Source organism: Globicephala melas, chromosome 6 (assembly GCF_963455315.2).
Source record: "Globicephala melas chromosome 6, mGloMel1.2, whole genome shotgun sequence".
Classification (NCBI taxonomy): Eukaryota; Metazoa; Chordata; class Mammalia; order Artiodactyla; family Delphinidae; genus Globicephala; species Globicephala melas.
Genome location: NC_083319.1, coordinates 9106351 through 9123256, shown reverse-complemented (window position 1 = coordinate 9123256; position 16906 = coordinate 9106351). Strand labels below are relative to the sequence as shown.

The window sequence follows — 16906 nt, the reverse complement described above, 5'->3', positions numbered from 1 at the left end:
AAACACCAAAGCACGAGTTACTTAACCTCTCTGTGCCTCAAATTCCCCACCTGGAATATGGGGGTAATAACAGGACCTACCAAGGACTGTTGTGAGCATTAGAGGAGTTACTGTAAGTAAGGTGCATGGCACGTGGCGAGAACTCTCCGAGTCTTAGCTAGTATCCATATTATTATTATTGATGGAATGGTCTGGTGCACAGGGAAACACGGTAGATTCAGTTTGTCTTCTTCACCTGCCTTCTTTTTAAAACAAAGGTCACAAACTCTAGTGTCTGCAGGAGCCAGGCAGGTCCCCAAGTGGCTGTACAGGCCAGACGGGGTCTGAAAGGCACTTGCTCCAGTAAGTGCACCAGTACAAGGGGCAGCGCTGCCCAGCCCAGCTGACGGCTGTCATGCAGGAATGGGGCCCAGTGCTGCCAGAAAAGTCACAAATCCAGAATTCTGTGTGAAACCTTCCAATTTTTAAATGTTGGTGATTAATTTAAAACATACTAAAACCTGTACAAGCCTAGCTGACTACATCTGTGGGCCATATTTAACCTGAAGGCCACCAGCTTGTGTAACCTTTCTTTGAAGGTCTCCTCTGGGGTCACCAGCTCAAGTCCAGCACAACTCTCTCCCAGGGTGGGATTAGCTTGGGTTTGAAGGCTGGTTTTTATGAGCCCCTTTGCCTTGCAGGACTTCTTCAGACAGGTTATGTCACCGACAGAGGCTGCCCTGAAGCTCCCTGTGGCCTGGAGACTATGTACAAGAGGAATGGTCTGATGGCTAGCGTGCTGGTCACCTCTGCCACTCCACAGGTACTGGGGCTGCAGGACCAGGGCCGGGGCCGTGGGTGGGGTGGGTGGGCCAGGGCTCCTTGCAGCTGACCCAGGCCCCCTGAGTCTTGGCCCGGAGGCTGCAGGCCTCCATGAATGCCACCATTCTTAGCCCTCCCGACCAGCCATGCCAGGCGTGAGATTTGGGAGGCAGTCAGTCCTGAGGATCAGTGTGTTTTCTGAAGTCGTTCTCTTCAAAGAAAAACAAATACCTGCCTAGTCCAGTTGTAGCAAGTGCCACATTCCATTTTGGTGGCAAGAAGGGATCAGACCTTTCCCAAGCAAAGCCGTGGCTGATTATAAATAGGTCACACATTCTGGAATGAAGTCAGACAGAAGTGCTTCCAGCTGGCCCCGTGTTCCTGTTTACCTTGCTCAGGAGGAAATGGCTGTAAGGGCTGGTGGTCGAGAGTGGCCTGGGCTCGGGCCCCTGCCCTGGGGGTTTGGGAGTTTGCTTTCCAAGTTCTGTAATAGAACAGAGGCAGGCGGGGGAGGGGGTGTCATCTGAGGCCTGGGGAGACCACCATGTCAGATGCATAACGCTGGGCTCCTGTGATAAACCGACAAGGGGGTGCTCCGTGTTCTGCACTCACAAGGCCCTCATGGTCGAGCTGGGCTTTTGAAATGATCCTGTGCAATCAGCTAGAATTCATAGGAACCAATCCATTTCTTATAACCCTTTAAAAAAATTCCTTAGCTTGATCTCTGGTTCTGAAAGCAGACTTGTGGGTACCCGTTAAAATTCCCAGGTGGCGCCAGTATACATTTAAATAAAGTTACTGTGTCGTCATCACCACCACCACCTCCACCGCTACCACTGAATGTATTTGGGGCAACTTTTGATTAAATAAGGCCGCTTGTATGAGTGTGTATGTTTGGGGCAGGTGCAATGGGGTGTTACAGGAAAGTTATAAAACCTGAAATTCCAGGAATGGACTCTGTCTGGTAACTGGAGGAATCAGACTTCTCTTTCCATTTACAGTTTACACTCCGTCTAGAGTAAAACTTCTTTCTTTTTTAGCCTCCGTCTGTGTATATATGTATACATACACATATGTGTGCAAACACACATATATACTATATATATCTACATATATGTGTATATATACAAATATACATGTATATGTGTATCCAGAACGTGGTGGGAGCTCAATAAATATTTGTTGAATGAATGAACAAATGAATGCATGTCTAATTGAAGTGCTCAATACATTTTGGTGACTGAGTGACATGTTTATACAGATAGACACCCATGATTTAGTGCTTAACTATATACCGGGCACTTCTTTTGTACATTCCACAGGCATGATCTCACTTAATCCTCACAATAACCCCATCAGGCATGTGCTGTTGTTTCACCCCCAGTTTATAGGCGAGGAAACTGAGGCAGGGAGCAGTGAATGAACTGGCTTCAAATCACACAGCTGGTCAGCGGTGGGTGGGGATTCACAGCCAGGCCTCTGTGACTCTGGAGCCACTGGTCCTGACCATGATGACATTACACTCCCCGGAAGAAGGTCAGCCCCGTCACCTGCTTCAGGCTGCTCCGTGGAAGGGGAACATGGAAGTGCAGAATGATTTATTGGTAGCCATTGCTCAGGGTCTGTAAGACCGAGGGGTGGAATCGATGGCCAGTTCCAGAAGTATTCAGGATTAATCTTTATTACTTTTCAAAAGTTTAACACAGATTCTCCTCAGAGGAGAATGTCCCATCGCCCGTGGAACTTTCAAAATAGCCATGCCTGAGCCCACCCAGGCCCCTTGAATCAGCATCGCCCAGGGAGGGGATCCTGCCAGTTGCTTTGTAAGCTTCATTTTGTATGACCTGTGCCACAGCCCTGGGGAGCGGGTTCTAATGGTGCCATTTTACAGATGGTAGCTGAGGCTCTGTGAAGTGAAGAGGTCAGACAGCAGCTCGGGTGGAGCTGGCATTCTAAGCAGGCCTGTCTGACTTCAGAGCTCAGAGCTTCTTAAGATCATCTTAGAGTTTTTGGTAGCCTTTAAATGACAGAGGCCTATTGAAATCTACAGGTTTAAGTTTCTGCTCCTCCTTTTAACCTCACGTTTTCAGTTGTTGACTATTGGTTTCCCTCCCTGGCCTAAAAACACTCTAGTTTCCAGTAAGATTGCAAAGTTTTTCCAGATATAGCCATTTTGGAAAGAGTGAAATAAAGGGGAATTAATAAAAGCATATTCTCTAAATCCCGGTCCAAGATGTTGAGGTTAATGGAAACCACAAAATCCCTCTTCACAGGTTGAGACGAATAAAACCGTTTATGAACAGGGCACAGTTTTGGGGTGGTAAGCTCTATTGGTTCCCCAAAGTAGAATTTGATGGAATTAAGTAAAATTGAAGAGAAGGTATGTTCAGCATTCTGGGATGCCTACAGTGTTGGGTTTCATGTAACTGGCCACATCTGGGGAGTTTAACGTGCTCTTTTACGGGAGACCTTTCCTTTACATGCAGGACTCCCGGTGTTCTTCTTAACAAGGGGCTCTACTAAATATAACTTTCACGCTGTCTCCAAAACTGGCCGGTTACCTCTCACCTCATCAGCTAACAGGCTTTGAATTCCAAGTGGCCCCTACATGAAATAAGCCTTGAGAGTCAGTTTAACATTTTGTATAATAATTTCCTGCAATGAATTTAAGTAGAAAAAAAAGAAAAAGGTGAAACCAGGTAATGTTTGAAAAACATAACAAAACAGGTGATCTCCTCAGGCCTCCTAAGATGTGAAGAGTGGGCTGTATCTTTTCACCGCCCCCCCCGCCACAGAGGCAGCTGGAAGCAGTTGGGGTGTAGTGAGCGAGGGCATGTATGATTGAGGGGTAAGAGAGATATACAACTGGGCTCACGTTCTGGCTCTTCAGTTTCCTAGGTGAGATACATTGGGGAAGTAGCACTGCCTCTACTTCCTTATCTGTAGGATGGGAATAATAATAGTGTGTACTCAGAGAGTTGTTATGAGTGTTAAATTAGATTATGCATATGAAGTGCTTAACACAGTGCCTGGAATAGGGTAAAGCACTAAACAACAGAAGCTTTTATCATTGTACGGTTCTGCCCCTCTTGCATCCTCAGTTCTGAGGTTTGGGAGTCAGTGATTGTGGAGTCAGCCAGACTGCTCAGGCGGCCCCATCTCTCCCTGTCCTCTGCAGGGCAGCAGCAGCTCAGACTCTCTGGAGGGCCAGGGCTGCGACTATGCCAGCAAGAGCTACGATGCCGTTGTCTTCGATGTCCTGAAAGTGACTCCCGAGGAGTTTGCTGTAAGTAACAGGACTGATGTGGGTGGCTGGACACCATAACGGGGAGCTCGAGGGGGTCACTGCTCAGGGTTGTTTGCTCAGATTGGAAATAAGCCGTATATCCAACAATAGGGGATTGCCGAATAAAGTATTCTTTAGGAAATACCATGTGGCATTAAAAAAGGGTGATGTCTGCAGGGAGGGATAAATTAGGAGTTTGGATTAAAATATACACACTACTCTATATAAAACAGACAACAAAGAAGGACCTACTGTGTAGCACAGGGAACTATACTCAATATCTTATGTACCTATACCTATAATGGGAGAGAATGTAAAAAAAAGAATATATACATATATATATATATATATAGCTGAACCACTTTGCTGTATACCTAAAACTAACACAACATTGTGAATAAACTATATTTCAATAAAAAGTTTTTAAAAATAAAGAAACCCACAAATATTTTCAGTAGGTGTATTGTAGTACCTGGTTTGGAAAAATTGTTGGAGCAGAAAAACCTTTGTACCTATCTGGTTACAGATGCATTACAAAATTAATTTTAGTACTTGTTGCATTGCTATAAAGATCAAAATTAAAAAAAGAATTAAGGAAGGAATGTATAATTATATGAAAGCAAAATAATAAATAACTTGGAAGGATTAAAAAAACAGGAAGCTGTCTATCTAGGAATTTAACTACCTTGGAAGGCGTACACAATATATATGAATAGTAAGTGAAAGGAACAGGTTACAGCAGGGGTCCCCAACCCCTGGGCTGAGGACCGGTACTGGTCCGCGGCCTGTTAGGAAGCGGGCCGCACAGCAGGAGGTGAGCGGCGGGCGAGCGAGCGAAGCTTCATCTGCCGCTGCCCATCGCTCGCATTGCCGCCTGAACCGTCCGCTCCTCCCCACCTGGTGGAAAAATTGTCTTCCACGAAACTGGTCTCTGGTGCCAAAAAGGTTGGGGACCGCTGGGTTACATCACAACTTACAGAGAATAGTGCCATTTTTAAAAAGCATGCACAACACCTACATATTTATATTTGCATAAGAAGAGGTCTAGATCCGATGTTTACATATTCTTAAATACGTGGATACCTATATAGCCAAACATATTATTTACTGTAGTTTCTGGTTGTAGGATTCTAAATAATTGGAATTTAATTTTTCTTCTTTTTGTTTATTTTTACTCTCTATATTTTTACAATGACTGTTTTCTACAATGATAGACAATATTATTTGAACAAATTCTGTAATTATAAATTAAAAAGAATTGTTTTTCCTTCAGCCAGTGTGTTGCTGCTGGTCGGACCCTGTGCTTCTTTGTTGTGGAGGAGCAGGCTTGGCTCCTCGTTTTGCCATGACCTGGTTTCTTCCTTGTGCACTTTGAGGGTGGAGGGAGGACGTCAGCTCTGGGGTGACCTGATTGCAAGCGCTGCCCAGGGCTGCATTTCTCTGCAGAACCACGGAATTATTTCCGGCCATGCCCACTTTTTCCCAGTCCCCTTGCTGTAACAGGTTTGGTGCCCTCCAGGGGTCTGTGGAGCTAAGTGGGCCCCATCTCTTTGCTCTGCCATCGCTTGCTCCCACGTTTACTTTGTGCCAGGCCATGCTGAGCCTGGCACATATGTCACCTCCCTCAGTGTGTCTGAGGGATCCTTTTAAAACCAGTGTAAAACTCTTTAGGGGCTCCCTTATAAGCCTCCTCTCCTGCCCCATCTCCTTGCTCCCCAGCTACACGCCAGCTGCCTCTTTCTTCCCCAGACTCACCTGGCATCCCCCTGCCTCAGGGTCCTGTGCTGCTTCTTCCTTCTGTCCTAATGGCTCTTTCCCACATGTCTCCCAGTCTCTGTTCAGATGTCAGCCCTAGACAGGAATTTCACGGGCTAAAGTAGCATCTGTACATCACACGCTTCCCTGACCCTGCTCTGTTTTCTTCATATCTCTAATGACTGCCCTACATTACATTCTGTAATAGTGGTTTTTTTTTTTTTTGTAATAGTGTTTTGTATGGTCTGGCTCCTCCACTAGAATGCAAACTCCTGAAGGACAGGAACTTTATCTCTTTCACGGCTCTTTCCCCATTGCCCAGAATAGTGCCTCCCTCATAGTACACGTTGACTAGAAGAATTCAGTCCTCAGAACAACCTGATGAGGCAGATTATTAGCTCCCGATTTTCTAAGAAAGAAACTAAGGATCTAAGAGATTGTTTTTTTTTTAACCTGGATCATATAGCCAGATGTGGGCAGAGCCAGGTCTGAAACCTTCATCTCCTGATTATTCCCCTAATGCTGGATGGTGATAACAAGGGCAGCTCCCACTTTTTTTTTTTTTTTTTTTTTTTTGTGGTACGCGGACCTCTCACTGCTATGGCCTCTCCCGCTGCGGAGCACAGGCTCCGGACGCGCAGGCCCAGCGGCCATGGCTCACGGGCCTAGCCGCTCCGCGGCACGTGGGATCCTCCCAGATCGGGGCACGAACCCGCGTCCCCTGCATCGGCAGGCAGACTCTCAACCACTGCGCCACCAGGGAAGCCCGGCAGCTCCCACTTTTGAACACCTACTTTGTCTAGGTCTTGTGCTAAATGTTTTACATGCATTAATCTAATGTACTTTTCACCACAGCCTTACAAATTAGGCATATTTATTATTCCCAGTATACTGTCACCAGTATAGAGAGGAAAATCACCTCTTCACACAGATAGTAAGTGGCATTATCTGTCTGGGCTTTAAAACCAGGGCTTCTGACATTCTAGACGAGTAGAAATACAATCTGAGCCACATATGCAATTAAAAAATTTTTAGTAGCCACATTAAAAAAGGTGAAATTACTTTAAAAATATTTTTTATTTAACTTGCTGTATCTAAAATATTATCATTTCAACCTGTAAACAACATGAAATTGTTGAGATACTTTGCATTCTTTTTTCACACTAAATCTTCAAAACTCAATGTAGTCTTCTAAACTTAAGAGCGCTGGCGACATTTCAGATCCTCAATAGCCGCGTGAGGCTAGTGACCACTGTATTAGACAGCGTAGTGCTAGTCTGTCCTCTCAGGCACAAAACTATAGTGCATCTCTCTCCTGTAGAAGACATCATGGACCTTGCTGGCTTAGCTTCTATATTCTATTTGCTTTTGTCTGCTTGTAGTATTTATTTATTTATTTAGGCTGCGTTGGGTCTGCGTTGCTGTGCGCGGGTTTTCTCTAGTTGCAGTGAGCGGGAGCTACTCTTTGTTGCGGTGCGCGGGCTTCTCATTGCAGTAGTTTCTATTTGTTGTGGAGCATGGGCTCTAGGCGTGCAGGCTTCAGTAGTTGCAGCACGCAGGCTCAGTAGTTGTGGTGCATGGGCTTCGTTGCTCTGTGGCATGTAGGATCTTCCCGGACCAGGGCTCGAACCAGTGTCCACTGCGTTGGCAGGCAGGTTCTTAACCACCGAGCCACCAGGGAAGCCCTGCTTGTTGTATTTTTGAGCTGTGTTTTTTAGCTTTGTGAAAGGAATGAAGCAATAATGAGGTTTAAAAATCCCTTTATAGTTGTTCCCCACGTGGAAAGGCAGAGAGTTAGGCTGCGCCTAGAACATCATTGTCCAGCCAGACCCCTTGGTGAGATTTTGGGCCTGGTTTTCTAGTCTCAGCCCTAGAGTGTTGCTCAGCCCAGCCCAGTCTGGGAAGACTCTAGGGAAGGGCAGTGAAGGCTCTGAGGGTGCAGCACTAACACTTGGCTGCTCCTGCCAGAGCCAGCGTGTCTTCAGCTTAGATGTGAAGCCAGGTCCCCTGGGGTCTTTGGTCTTTGGGGAAGTATTGGAGCTGCCAGGTGTTGGAACTGAACCAGACCACCTGGTATTTTAGTTTCCTGTCTAATAATATGAAAGAAAGGAAAAAGCCAGACACAAGAGTCCAATAAAAAAATCATTTGAGTGATTCTGGGAAGATGGCGGTGGCGCAGCATAGTTCTTTATTCTCCCTGAATCCCCACGTAAAAACATCCAGAACAACTAGATAGCAAACCCTGAAACCCATGAGAAATATTTACAATAAAATTAGGTGTCAAGTTATCCCTATCAAACCCAAAATACAAATGGCTGTGGATACTCCACCAGTATCAAAAAGACCTGCAGAGTATCAGCTTCAGTATAAGAGAAAGCAGAAGTAAGTATTGGGGCATTTGACAGACCAGAGAATAGGAGAACCGCAGAATTTCCATCAGGAATTCACTGGAAAGTTCGGCAGATTAATGTGAGAATAGCAACTGAAATTGACAGGAATTTTGACCACTCAGATAATGGATGGGTGGAAGAGATCTGTGGACTAGCCCTATGAGCTCTTGAGACCAACCAACCAGGGCTCACTTCCAGAAGAAGGCTCCATATCAGAGAGAAATTCAGTATGGGAGTGGACTGAAAATGATCAGGATAGGGAAAGTTAAGGAAAAAGGAGGTCTAAGTAAATGTGTGTGTGTGTGTGTGTGTGTGTGAAATCTCAAAAAGCAACTGCATGTTGTTGAACACTACATGAAAGTAACCAAAAGAAGAGCTATATGAAGTTAGAAAAGCTACCCTGAACCATGTTCCCCTCTAGAAAATTAGGAAAGCTAATTTTACATAAAAATAAGCAACAGAAAATTATTGATATCAAGTCTTTCAAAGTTATTATAAGAAAAAAAGAGTAAGGACAGAATGCTGTAGATAACGAAAGCATGCCAGAAAGACATGCCTTAAAACAGATTAAAAAAAAAAAAAAAAAAAAAGATAAAAACTATAACCTTTCTATTTCAAAATAAGCTAAGAGAAAATATTAAGATCACACTGTAAGACATGAACAACATAAGTCTGAAATAGAAAGATCTCAGAAATGAGGTGGCAGAGTTAGGAAAGCATTGAAAATAAAAGTTATTTTGGAAATGAATGTTGAAGTAGAAGGAACACAAGAATAGATAAACATAACAGAAAATGCCTTAAGGGAGGAAAAATTTTAAGATCAAAATAAATGAAGAAAGAGATAATAAGACTTTGAAAAAAGTGCTAGGACTTCCCTGGTGGTGCAGTGGTTAAGAATCCACCTGTCAATGAAGGGGACACGGGTTCGAGCCCTGATCCGGAAAGATTCCCACATGCCGTGGAGCAGCTAACCCCGTGCGCCACAACTACTGAGCCTGCAATCTAGAGCCCGGCTCTAGAGCCCACGAGCCACAACAACTGAGCCCACATGCCACAACTACTGAAGCCTGTGCGCCTAGAGCCTGTGCCTTGCAACAAAGAGAAGACGCTGCAGTGAGAAGCCCATGCACCACAACGAAGAGTAACCCCCGCTTGCTACAACTAGAGAAAGCCTGAATGCAACAACGAAGACCCAACGCAGCCATAAAAAAAGAAATAAATTGGGGGCTTCTCTGGTGGCACAGTGGTTGAGAGACCGCCTGCCGATGCAGGGGACACGGGTTCGTGCCCCGGTCTGGGAAGATCCCACATGCCGCGGAGCGGCTAGGCCCGTGAGCCATGGCTGCTGAGCCTGCGCGTCCGGAGCCTGTGCTTTGCAACGGGAGGGGCCACAACAGTGAGAGGCCCATGTACCGCAGGAAAAAAAAAAAAAAAAGAAAGAAAGAAATTCATTAAAAAAAGTGACAAATATTAATGATAAGCAAAGAAGATCCAACATACAAATAATGTAAATCCCTGAAAGAGGAGAATAAAAGGCAAGGAAACTGAACAAATACTTAAACTATAATTTAAGAAGATGTTCACAAAATAAAAAAAGATTCAAACCTACATATTGAAAGAATATACTGTTACTCCATCTTGGCTGGAACCCCCCCCCACCAAGTTCATAACTCAGTTGAGGAATTCTAGCATTCCAATGACAAGGAGGATGACCGAACTCTGAACTAGATTTCCCCCTTGTATGTGACATTCCATTGATCCAATAAATAAATCTTGGCACTCAATGCAAGTTCTTGGTCATGCCAGGGCAACCCAGAATGGTCAATACCAAGATATAGTCTTGGTAAACTACTTGGGTGATAAAATTATAGAGAAACTTGACGAAAGTCAAGATAGTGGTTACTTTTGACAGGAGGGAGGGACTTGTGATTGGGACAAGGCACATGGAGGAACTCTTTTTTTTTTCTTAATTGTGGTGAACTATATGTAACACAAAAATTACCATCTTAACCATTTAAAATGTACAGTTCAGTTGTGTTAAGTACACTCACACTACTGTGCAACCAGTCTTCAGAGCTGTTTTCATCTTGCAGACCCAAAACTCTGTGCCCATTAAACAACTCTCCATTCCCCCCAGCCCACACCATTTACTTTCTGTCTCTATGAATCTGACTACTCCAGGTATCTCATATAAGTGGAACCATACAGTGTTTGTTTGTCTTTTTGTAACTGGCTTATTTCACTTGGCATAATGTCCTTGAGGTTCATCTATGTTGTTGCATGTGTCAGAATTCCCTTTCTTTTTAAGGTCAAATAATACTCCATTGTGTGTATATACCACATTTCTGGGGTCCATTCTGCCATCGATTGGGGTGGCTGTTTCTTGACCTGGATTACGGTTATAAGGTGTTCGTCTTATAATTAAGTCATCAAACCATGCATTTGTTTAATGTGGTTTCCTGTTAATGTGTGTCATTTTATGGTCAAAAGGGTTAAGATAATTTCAAAGGTCCTTATAGTTTTAGTGGGGTGCTCTGCAGCTAGACCTCAGTCCTTCTCCCCAGTGGCTGGAAGCAGAGCACAAAGCAAAGCAGGAACTTGTCTTTGTCATCAGCAGATCATGGACATTCTTCTAGATCAATATGTATAGATTTAATTCTCTATTTTTAATAGCTGCATAATATTCCAGAGTCTGCATGTACCATACTTTTTTTCAACAAGTTCCTTTTTTGATGGCCTTCTAGATTACTTCCAGATTTTTTCTACTACAAATAATTGTTCAGTAAACATCTATATGCATCTCTGTATCTAAATGTAGATCTCTCTCTCTCTAATCTTCTTATATACCTGTGCTTTTCTTTCTGTACGAATTGGTATTGCTGTGTCAATAGTATGCTCATTTCAATTTTTAGGAGATAATATCTAAACATAGTGCCTGATCCTGGATGAAGAAAAACTCGCTGTAAAAGACAGTATTGGGATAATTAGCAAATTTTGAATGTGGACTGTATATTAGATAATACGGTTGTACCAATGATAAATTTCCTAAGTATAATAATTTTATCGTTATGTAAGAGGATCATCTTGTTCTTGGGAAATAAAATGCTGAAGGATTAAGAGGTGAAGAGTCATAATATCTCTATTTTACTCTCAAATGGTTCAGAAAAAATGTGTGTGTGTGTGTGTATAATTTTATAGATATATATGTATATAATTATATACATAAAAATAAAGGAAATGAGGCCAAATGTTAATAATGAAGCTAGGTGAAAGGTTATAGAGTTTATCATATTATTCTCGCAAATTTTTTATAAGTTTGACATTAAAAAATAAAATGTTAAGAACTTTTTTTTTATGGGTTACTGCCAGATTACTTTCCAAAAAGAACTGAGCAACTCATAGTCCCATTAGTTGTGATGGCACTGATGGACCACAAATGGTGTCTTCCTCTTTAATTTGTTTTCCTTGACTATGATTCTAAAATTGTCAGACACAGCAGCTCTGGGAGTAGAAGCAGGAATGTATCTTTGGAGCTGATTACTTTTTGTTCCGTGAGCCCTCCTGGGGCTCATTTGGATTGATCTAAATGCAAATTGAAAGATATCTTCTATTATAAGACATACCACTGATTTGCCAACAGCTTTCTTTGTATATTTGGACTCGGGGAGAGCCTTATACTATAAGGTTGTGGCTGGGAAGAGGGGATTTAGTCAGCCACTGTTAGGGGGAAAAACACTACATTCAACATATGCAAAAACCAGTTTGTTTTCTTTTTGGCTAATTTGCTGTCATTTATCCACATAAAGCCACCTCCTCTTTTCCTGTAGGGCTGTATTGTGACGTGATCCACTAGGTCCCTCCATTCTGAAAGCTTCATCTCTACAGAAATGTTCTGTAATATGTGGAGATTGGCCATTTCCTTAAAAATCATGGATTTGTAGGGGGCCCTGGGCTAGGAGGGAGGAGGTGGGAGAAGGGGTTAAGGTGAAGGAAGGCATGGCCAGGTGACTAGCTTAATTGGATAGCCCGTATTAAGGCTTTATTTTCGAAAATAAGGAGAAGCCATAAGAGACTTGTTCCTGAGTGTCCTCATCACAGGCACGTGCCCTCACCACGGCAGGAACCACGAGGGCCTCATTGTCTTGTGTTTCTGTTGAGGCTGTGCCACACCCCTAGGAGCCTGGGAGCCAGCTGTGAAAGGGGCAGGACCTGACCTCGCCCTTCGGTTCCCACTCCTACCCACATCCTCCTTTTTGGTAAAACTGCCTGCCTCCAACTTCTGGAGAAGGATTGCTCATCAGCAACCTTTTCTACGTGTGTTTGGCTTTGTAGTAAAATGACATGAAATTTATAATCTGATGATTATCTATCTATGTATTCTTACTCTGGACACTGCATCTTTTTTGGCCAGAATCGAGAAGATAGAAATAGGAGAGATTCTTCTGAAAACCCTCTGATTGTGTGTTTGGGACCAACCATTCTATTTTCAGTCTCGTGTCCTCTGTTGTGGTTTGTCTTGAATAAAATACCTGAACACATTTTCTGATTTATGGTCTGAGTGGGAATCAGAATATTTGAAACTCGGACCATCCAAAAAACTATGAAGTGTAAAGTCACTATTTTAGGGCTTCCCTGGTGGCACAGTGGTTGAGAGTCCGCCTGCCAATGCAGGGGACACGGGTTTGTGCCCCGGTCCGGGAGGATCCTACATGCCGCGGAGCGGCTGGGCCCGTGAGCCATGGCTTCTGAGCCTGTGCTCCGCAACGGGAGAGGCCACAACAGTAAGAAGCCCGTGTACCGCAAAAATAAATAAATAAATAAATAAAGTCACTATTTTAATACATCATTTGGAAATTCAGTAGCAAACCCTAGAACTGATGGCAGGATGGAAAGGAAGTTTTCTCATTTTCATATTAGCAGACTTTTGGTTCTTTTCCTAAGGGACATTACAAGCATCCTGCCGGTTCTTCCGGATTGGGAGTTAACTTGAACTGCGGGAGAGATTTCCAAGGCCCTGTGAGCTCTCAGCTGAAATCTCCTGTTTTCACAAGGCCTTTCTGTTCCCCAGGATGGCAGAATTAATCCACGTGTGAGGAGCACTTCGCTAACAATCTCCATGGGTCTGGCAGGAGAAATGCCAGTCTATTTGCACTGCCTGGGACGGAGCTTAGGGCCCTGTAGCTCTGGGCCAGACACACAAGCCCGCGGGCTTCAGCACATAGTAACCACTCATGTTGTGCTGACGTCCAGGGCCTGCTTGCCACAGGTGGGTGGACCCAGAGGTGGAAGAGCTCAGACTCCCTGGTGCCATCCACGTCTCTGCTGAGCTTCCGTTAGTGGAGGCATTTCACCTCAGTGCCCATGATGAGCACCAGCCCCTTGGAGGGGTGAAGCCGCCTCCTTATTTCCGTCTCCTCCTCAGCCCTGGAGATGGTATGCTTTGGCCTGCATCCTGTGTTTCCCAGAAATCCAGTGATCTTGGACCACCTTTAAATTGTGCCAAGAGGTGACCACAATTCTGCACCTAAGCCCTGGATTGTGGTTACAGCTGACATGCCATGTGTGTTGCCATTTTTCTCCAATGTAGTCTTGACACGAGATTTTTTCTCATGACAGTATTTGCTGACTTGATGTAACAGCCTCCTTTAAGTGTTTTTTTTTTTTTTTTTTTTTGTGGTACGTGGGCCTCTCACTGTTGTGGCCTCTCCCATTGCAGAGCACAGGCTCCAGACGCGCAGGCTTAGTGGGCCCAGCCGCTCCGTGGCATGTGGGATCTTCCCGGACCAGGGCATGAACCCGTGTCCCCTGCATTGGCAGGCGGACTCCCAACCACTGCACCACCAGGGAAGCCCTCCTTTAAGTATTTTTTAGAGCAACTTTGAAGCACGGATGTTCAAACAAATTAATGGTCCCTTATTTCCTAGCTCATGTATTGGGCAGGAACCATAAGTTCATATGCCAATACACAAGCCCATCTATGTGACTCCTCTTTTGCCAAAAAAATTATGATATGTAAACATGTGTATGATCTTTGTGAAAATGCAAGAGGTACAGAATGCCTGGCACCTGTATGTGTACACACACATATATGTACACATATACATATACAGAGAGGGCATCTATTAGGTGCCAGGCATTCTGTACCTCTTGCCTTGAATTCTCACAACGATCCTATTAGATAGGGATTATTGCCACCATATTCTACATGTGGCAGCTGAAACTGGGAGAGGTTAAAGTCATGTGTCAAAGAGAATATTGCTATTAAGTTATGCCCAAGCCCTGTGGATTCCAGAGCCCATGTCTGTTCAGTGCATCATGTCCTCCCAGATGCCCTGTATACAATGGACAGGTGTTTTCTCTCATTAGTGGGCATCCAGAAGCTCTCATCTCTCCTTTCCTTGGCCTGTCACAGAAGCATCTGTTAACTGGTTCCTGGCATCCCATGTGACATATGGAGATAGGTATAGGTCATGTGAAGTCAGCCCAGTCCATGCCTTGGCCTGCAAAGCTGTCAGCAATGACGCTTTCTCTTACTGTCACCTGATGAGCTTCTAGCAATGGGAACAGATTTTTAACTGGATGTGTGTTTTCCCTATTGACAGAACTAGTGCTTCTCAAGCTAGCTGTGATAAAGGACCAGTTTTTTCCTTTCCCATCAGTTAATGACTGATACTTTAAAAAAATACAATAAAAATGTCATGGGGATTGCTATAAAAGTTTCCAAATGCTTGCTCTCAAATTCCATAATTATCTCATTGTGGGCTGGTGGAATAAACAGTTCATGGTCCAACACTGGTCTGTGGATGCATCTTGAATAGCACTTTACCATATAATTTAGAGGAGGCTTAGACTTCAGAAGAAACGTACACTTTCTATAAGCCACAATTTAAAAAAAAAAATTTACAGTAATAGATAGTGTCTCTGTTTAGCATGCTAACTTATAATATGGTGTCTGCAACTTTTAAAAATTGTAAAAGTAATTCATACTTGAAACAAAAAGTCAAATAGAACGAAAATATCCAAACTTAAAATGTTCCCCTTACTTTCACTCCCACCCTCCAAACTACTATTATCAATTCTTTTTTTAACATTAATTAATTAATTTATTTTGGCTGCGCTGTGTCTTACTTAGTTGCGGCACGCGAGATCTTTTAGTTGTGGCATGCGGGCTTCTTAGCTGCGGCATGCATGCGGGATCTAGTTCCCCGACCAGGGAGTGAACCCGGGCCCCCTGCATTGGGAATGTGGAGTCTTACCCACTGGACCACCAGGGAAGTCCCTCAATTCTTAAATTGGAAGTTCATCTCATGTTCGAGGAGGAAGGGTAGATCAAGATTTATGAAGAGGGAAGGGATGGGCGAGGCATTTTCAAAATTTACCCAATTTTTTACTCTATCTTGATTTTTATTTCAAGGGGGAAAGTATGACTTCTGAGTGTCGTACTTTATTACAACTTTATTACTTTATTACTCTGTATAGTTTCAAAGTCACATGACAGCTGTTTTTGGTTTCCAGTATTTTCTAACCCCGATTCTCTTTTGTTGCAGAGCCAGATCACATTAATGGACATACCCGTGTTTAAAGCCATCCAGCCAGAGGTCTGTACCTTGTTCTTTACACTCTGCTACTAATGCTGGGGCTGGGAGGGGAGGATTTAGTCGGCCATGTTAGACTGACTCAGTTTCCCGGTTTCTCTCTTGAAGTCTCTATAAACTCACGTTATTGATTTAAGCCCCCATTAAAGAGAGCATCCAGGAGCTTTCCATTCTCAGAGGTGCTCACTCTTTAAGTCAGGTGTTTAGGTTCTCCAGAGGATATCACTGCATTTGGCCCCCTCTGGCAGGGCTGTGGGCAGTCGGTGCCTACCGCCTTCACACCTGAGTCAGGCCTGGCCACACTGATTCCTTTGCCCAGGCCACCTCTTCTGGAGATGCTCACTGTTGAGACAGAGATGGGAGAGAACATCTCCTAGAGAGCCTTCTTTCTGTTGATACCAAATGCTGGTGGTTGCCTTGTTTCTGATTTTGAAGCCAGTTGCCGCAACAAAACACATACAAATTCATGTTAAAAGCATACATATATTTTTAGAAACAGCATATTCAATAAAGAGAAAAAAAGTTGATTTTAGTCTTCGAAAAAAAATCCCTGGAAATGTTTAGCAGTTGATAACGAGGCTTTACAGTTATTTTAGACAGGATTCTGGTTTTCTTATCAAGTAATAGAAATCCATTTCGAGTAGCTGAATAGGCAGAAGAAGAATTTGTTACAAGCATAAAGGGGGCACTTTCAGAACCTGTGGCATGGAGTTCAGGCAGCCTGAAGAGCCGAGCAGGACACAAGCCCTCTCCCTGCTCCCTGCCTCTCCTCTGCTTTTCCCTCTCCTCTGCTTTCCCCTCTCCTCTCTCTCCTGCCCTCTGTCCTGTCTGCCCCTGTGGTCCAACCTGGCCTCCCCGAAGGGCCCATATTTACGTGATGCTGTGGAAGCCACCTTCCACACCTGAACCAGCAAATCTTAGTCCAGCCCCACTGAGACCCGTGTCCGGTGCTGGTTCAGAGACTCAGGTCAGGAGTAGGTGGCCAAGATGAGCGAGAACAGCTGAGAGGACCCAACCTTGTGAGTGGGGTGCAGATTTCAGAGAAGAGGGGTGTGGGTGGTGGATATGTCAAAACTATG

General features: G+C 44.1%; 1 protein-coding gene across 14 annotated transcripts in view; it reads left to right on the top strand.

Moving 5' to 3' along the window:
• Positions 1 to 16906, top strand: part of RALGPS1 (Ral GEF with PH domain and SH3 binding motif 1) — a 286653-nt gene that overhangs the window by 42374 nt on the left and 227373 nt on the right. For all 14 annotated transcript variants that reach the window (XM_060300425.1, XM_060300422.1, XM_060300420.1 and 11 more), the window contains 3 exons: positions 681 to 802; positions 3980 to 4087; positions 15780 to 15830. In XM_060300425.1, the coding sequence (XP_060156408.1) occupies positions 746 to 802; positions 3980 to 4087; positions 15780 to 15830 (216 nt within the window). In that variant the 5' untranslated portion in view covers positions 681 to 745. The remainder of the gene's footprint in view (positions 1 to 680; positions 803 to 3979; positions 4088 to 15779; positions 15831 to 16906) is intronic.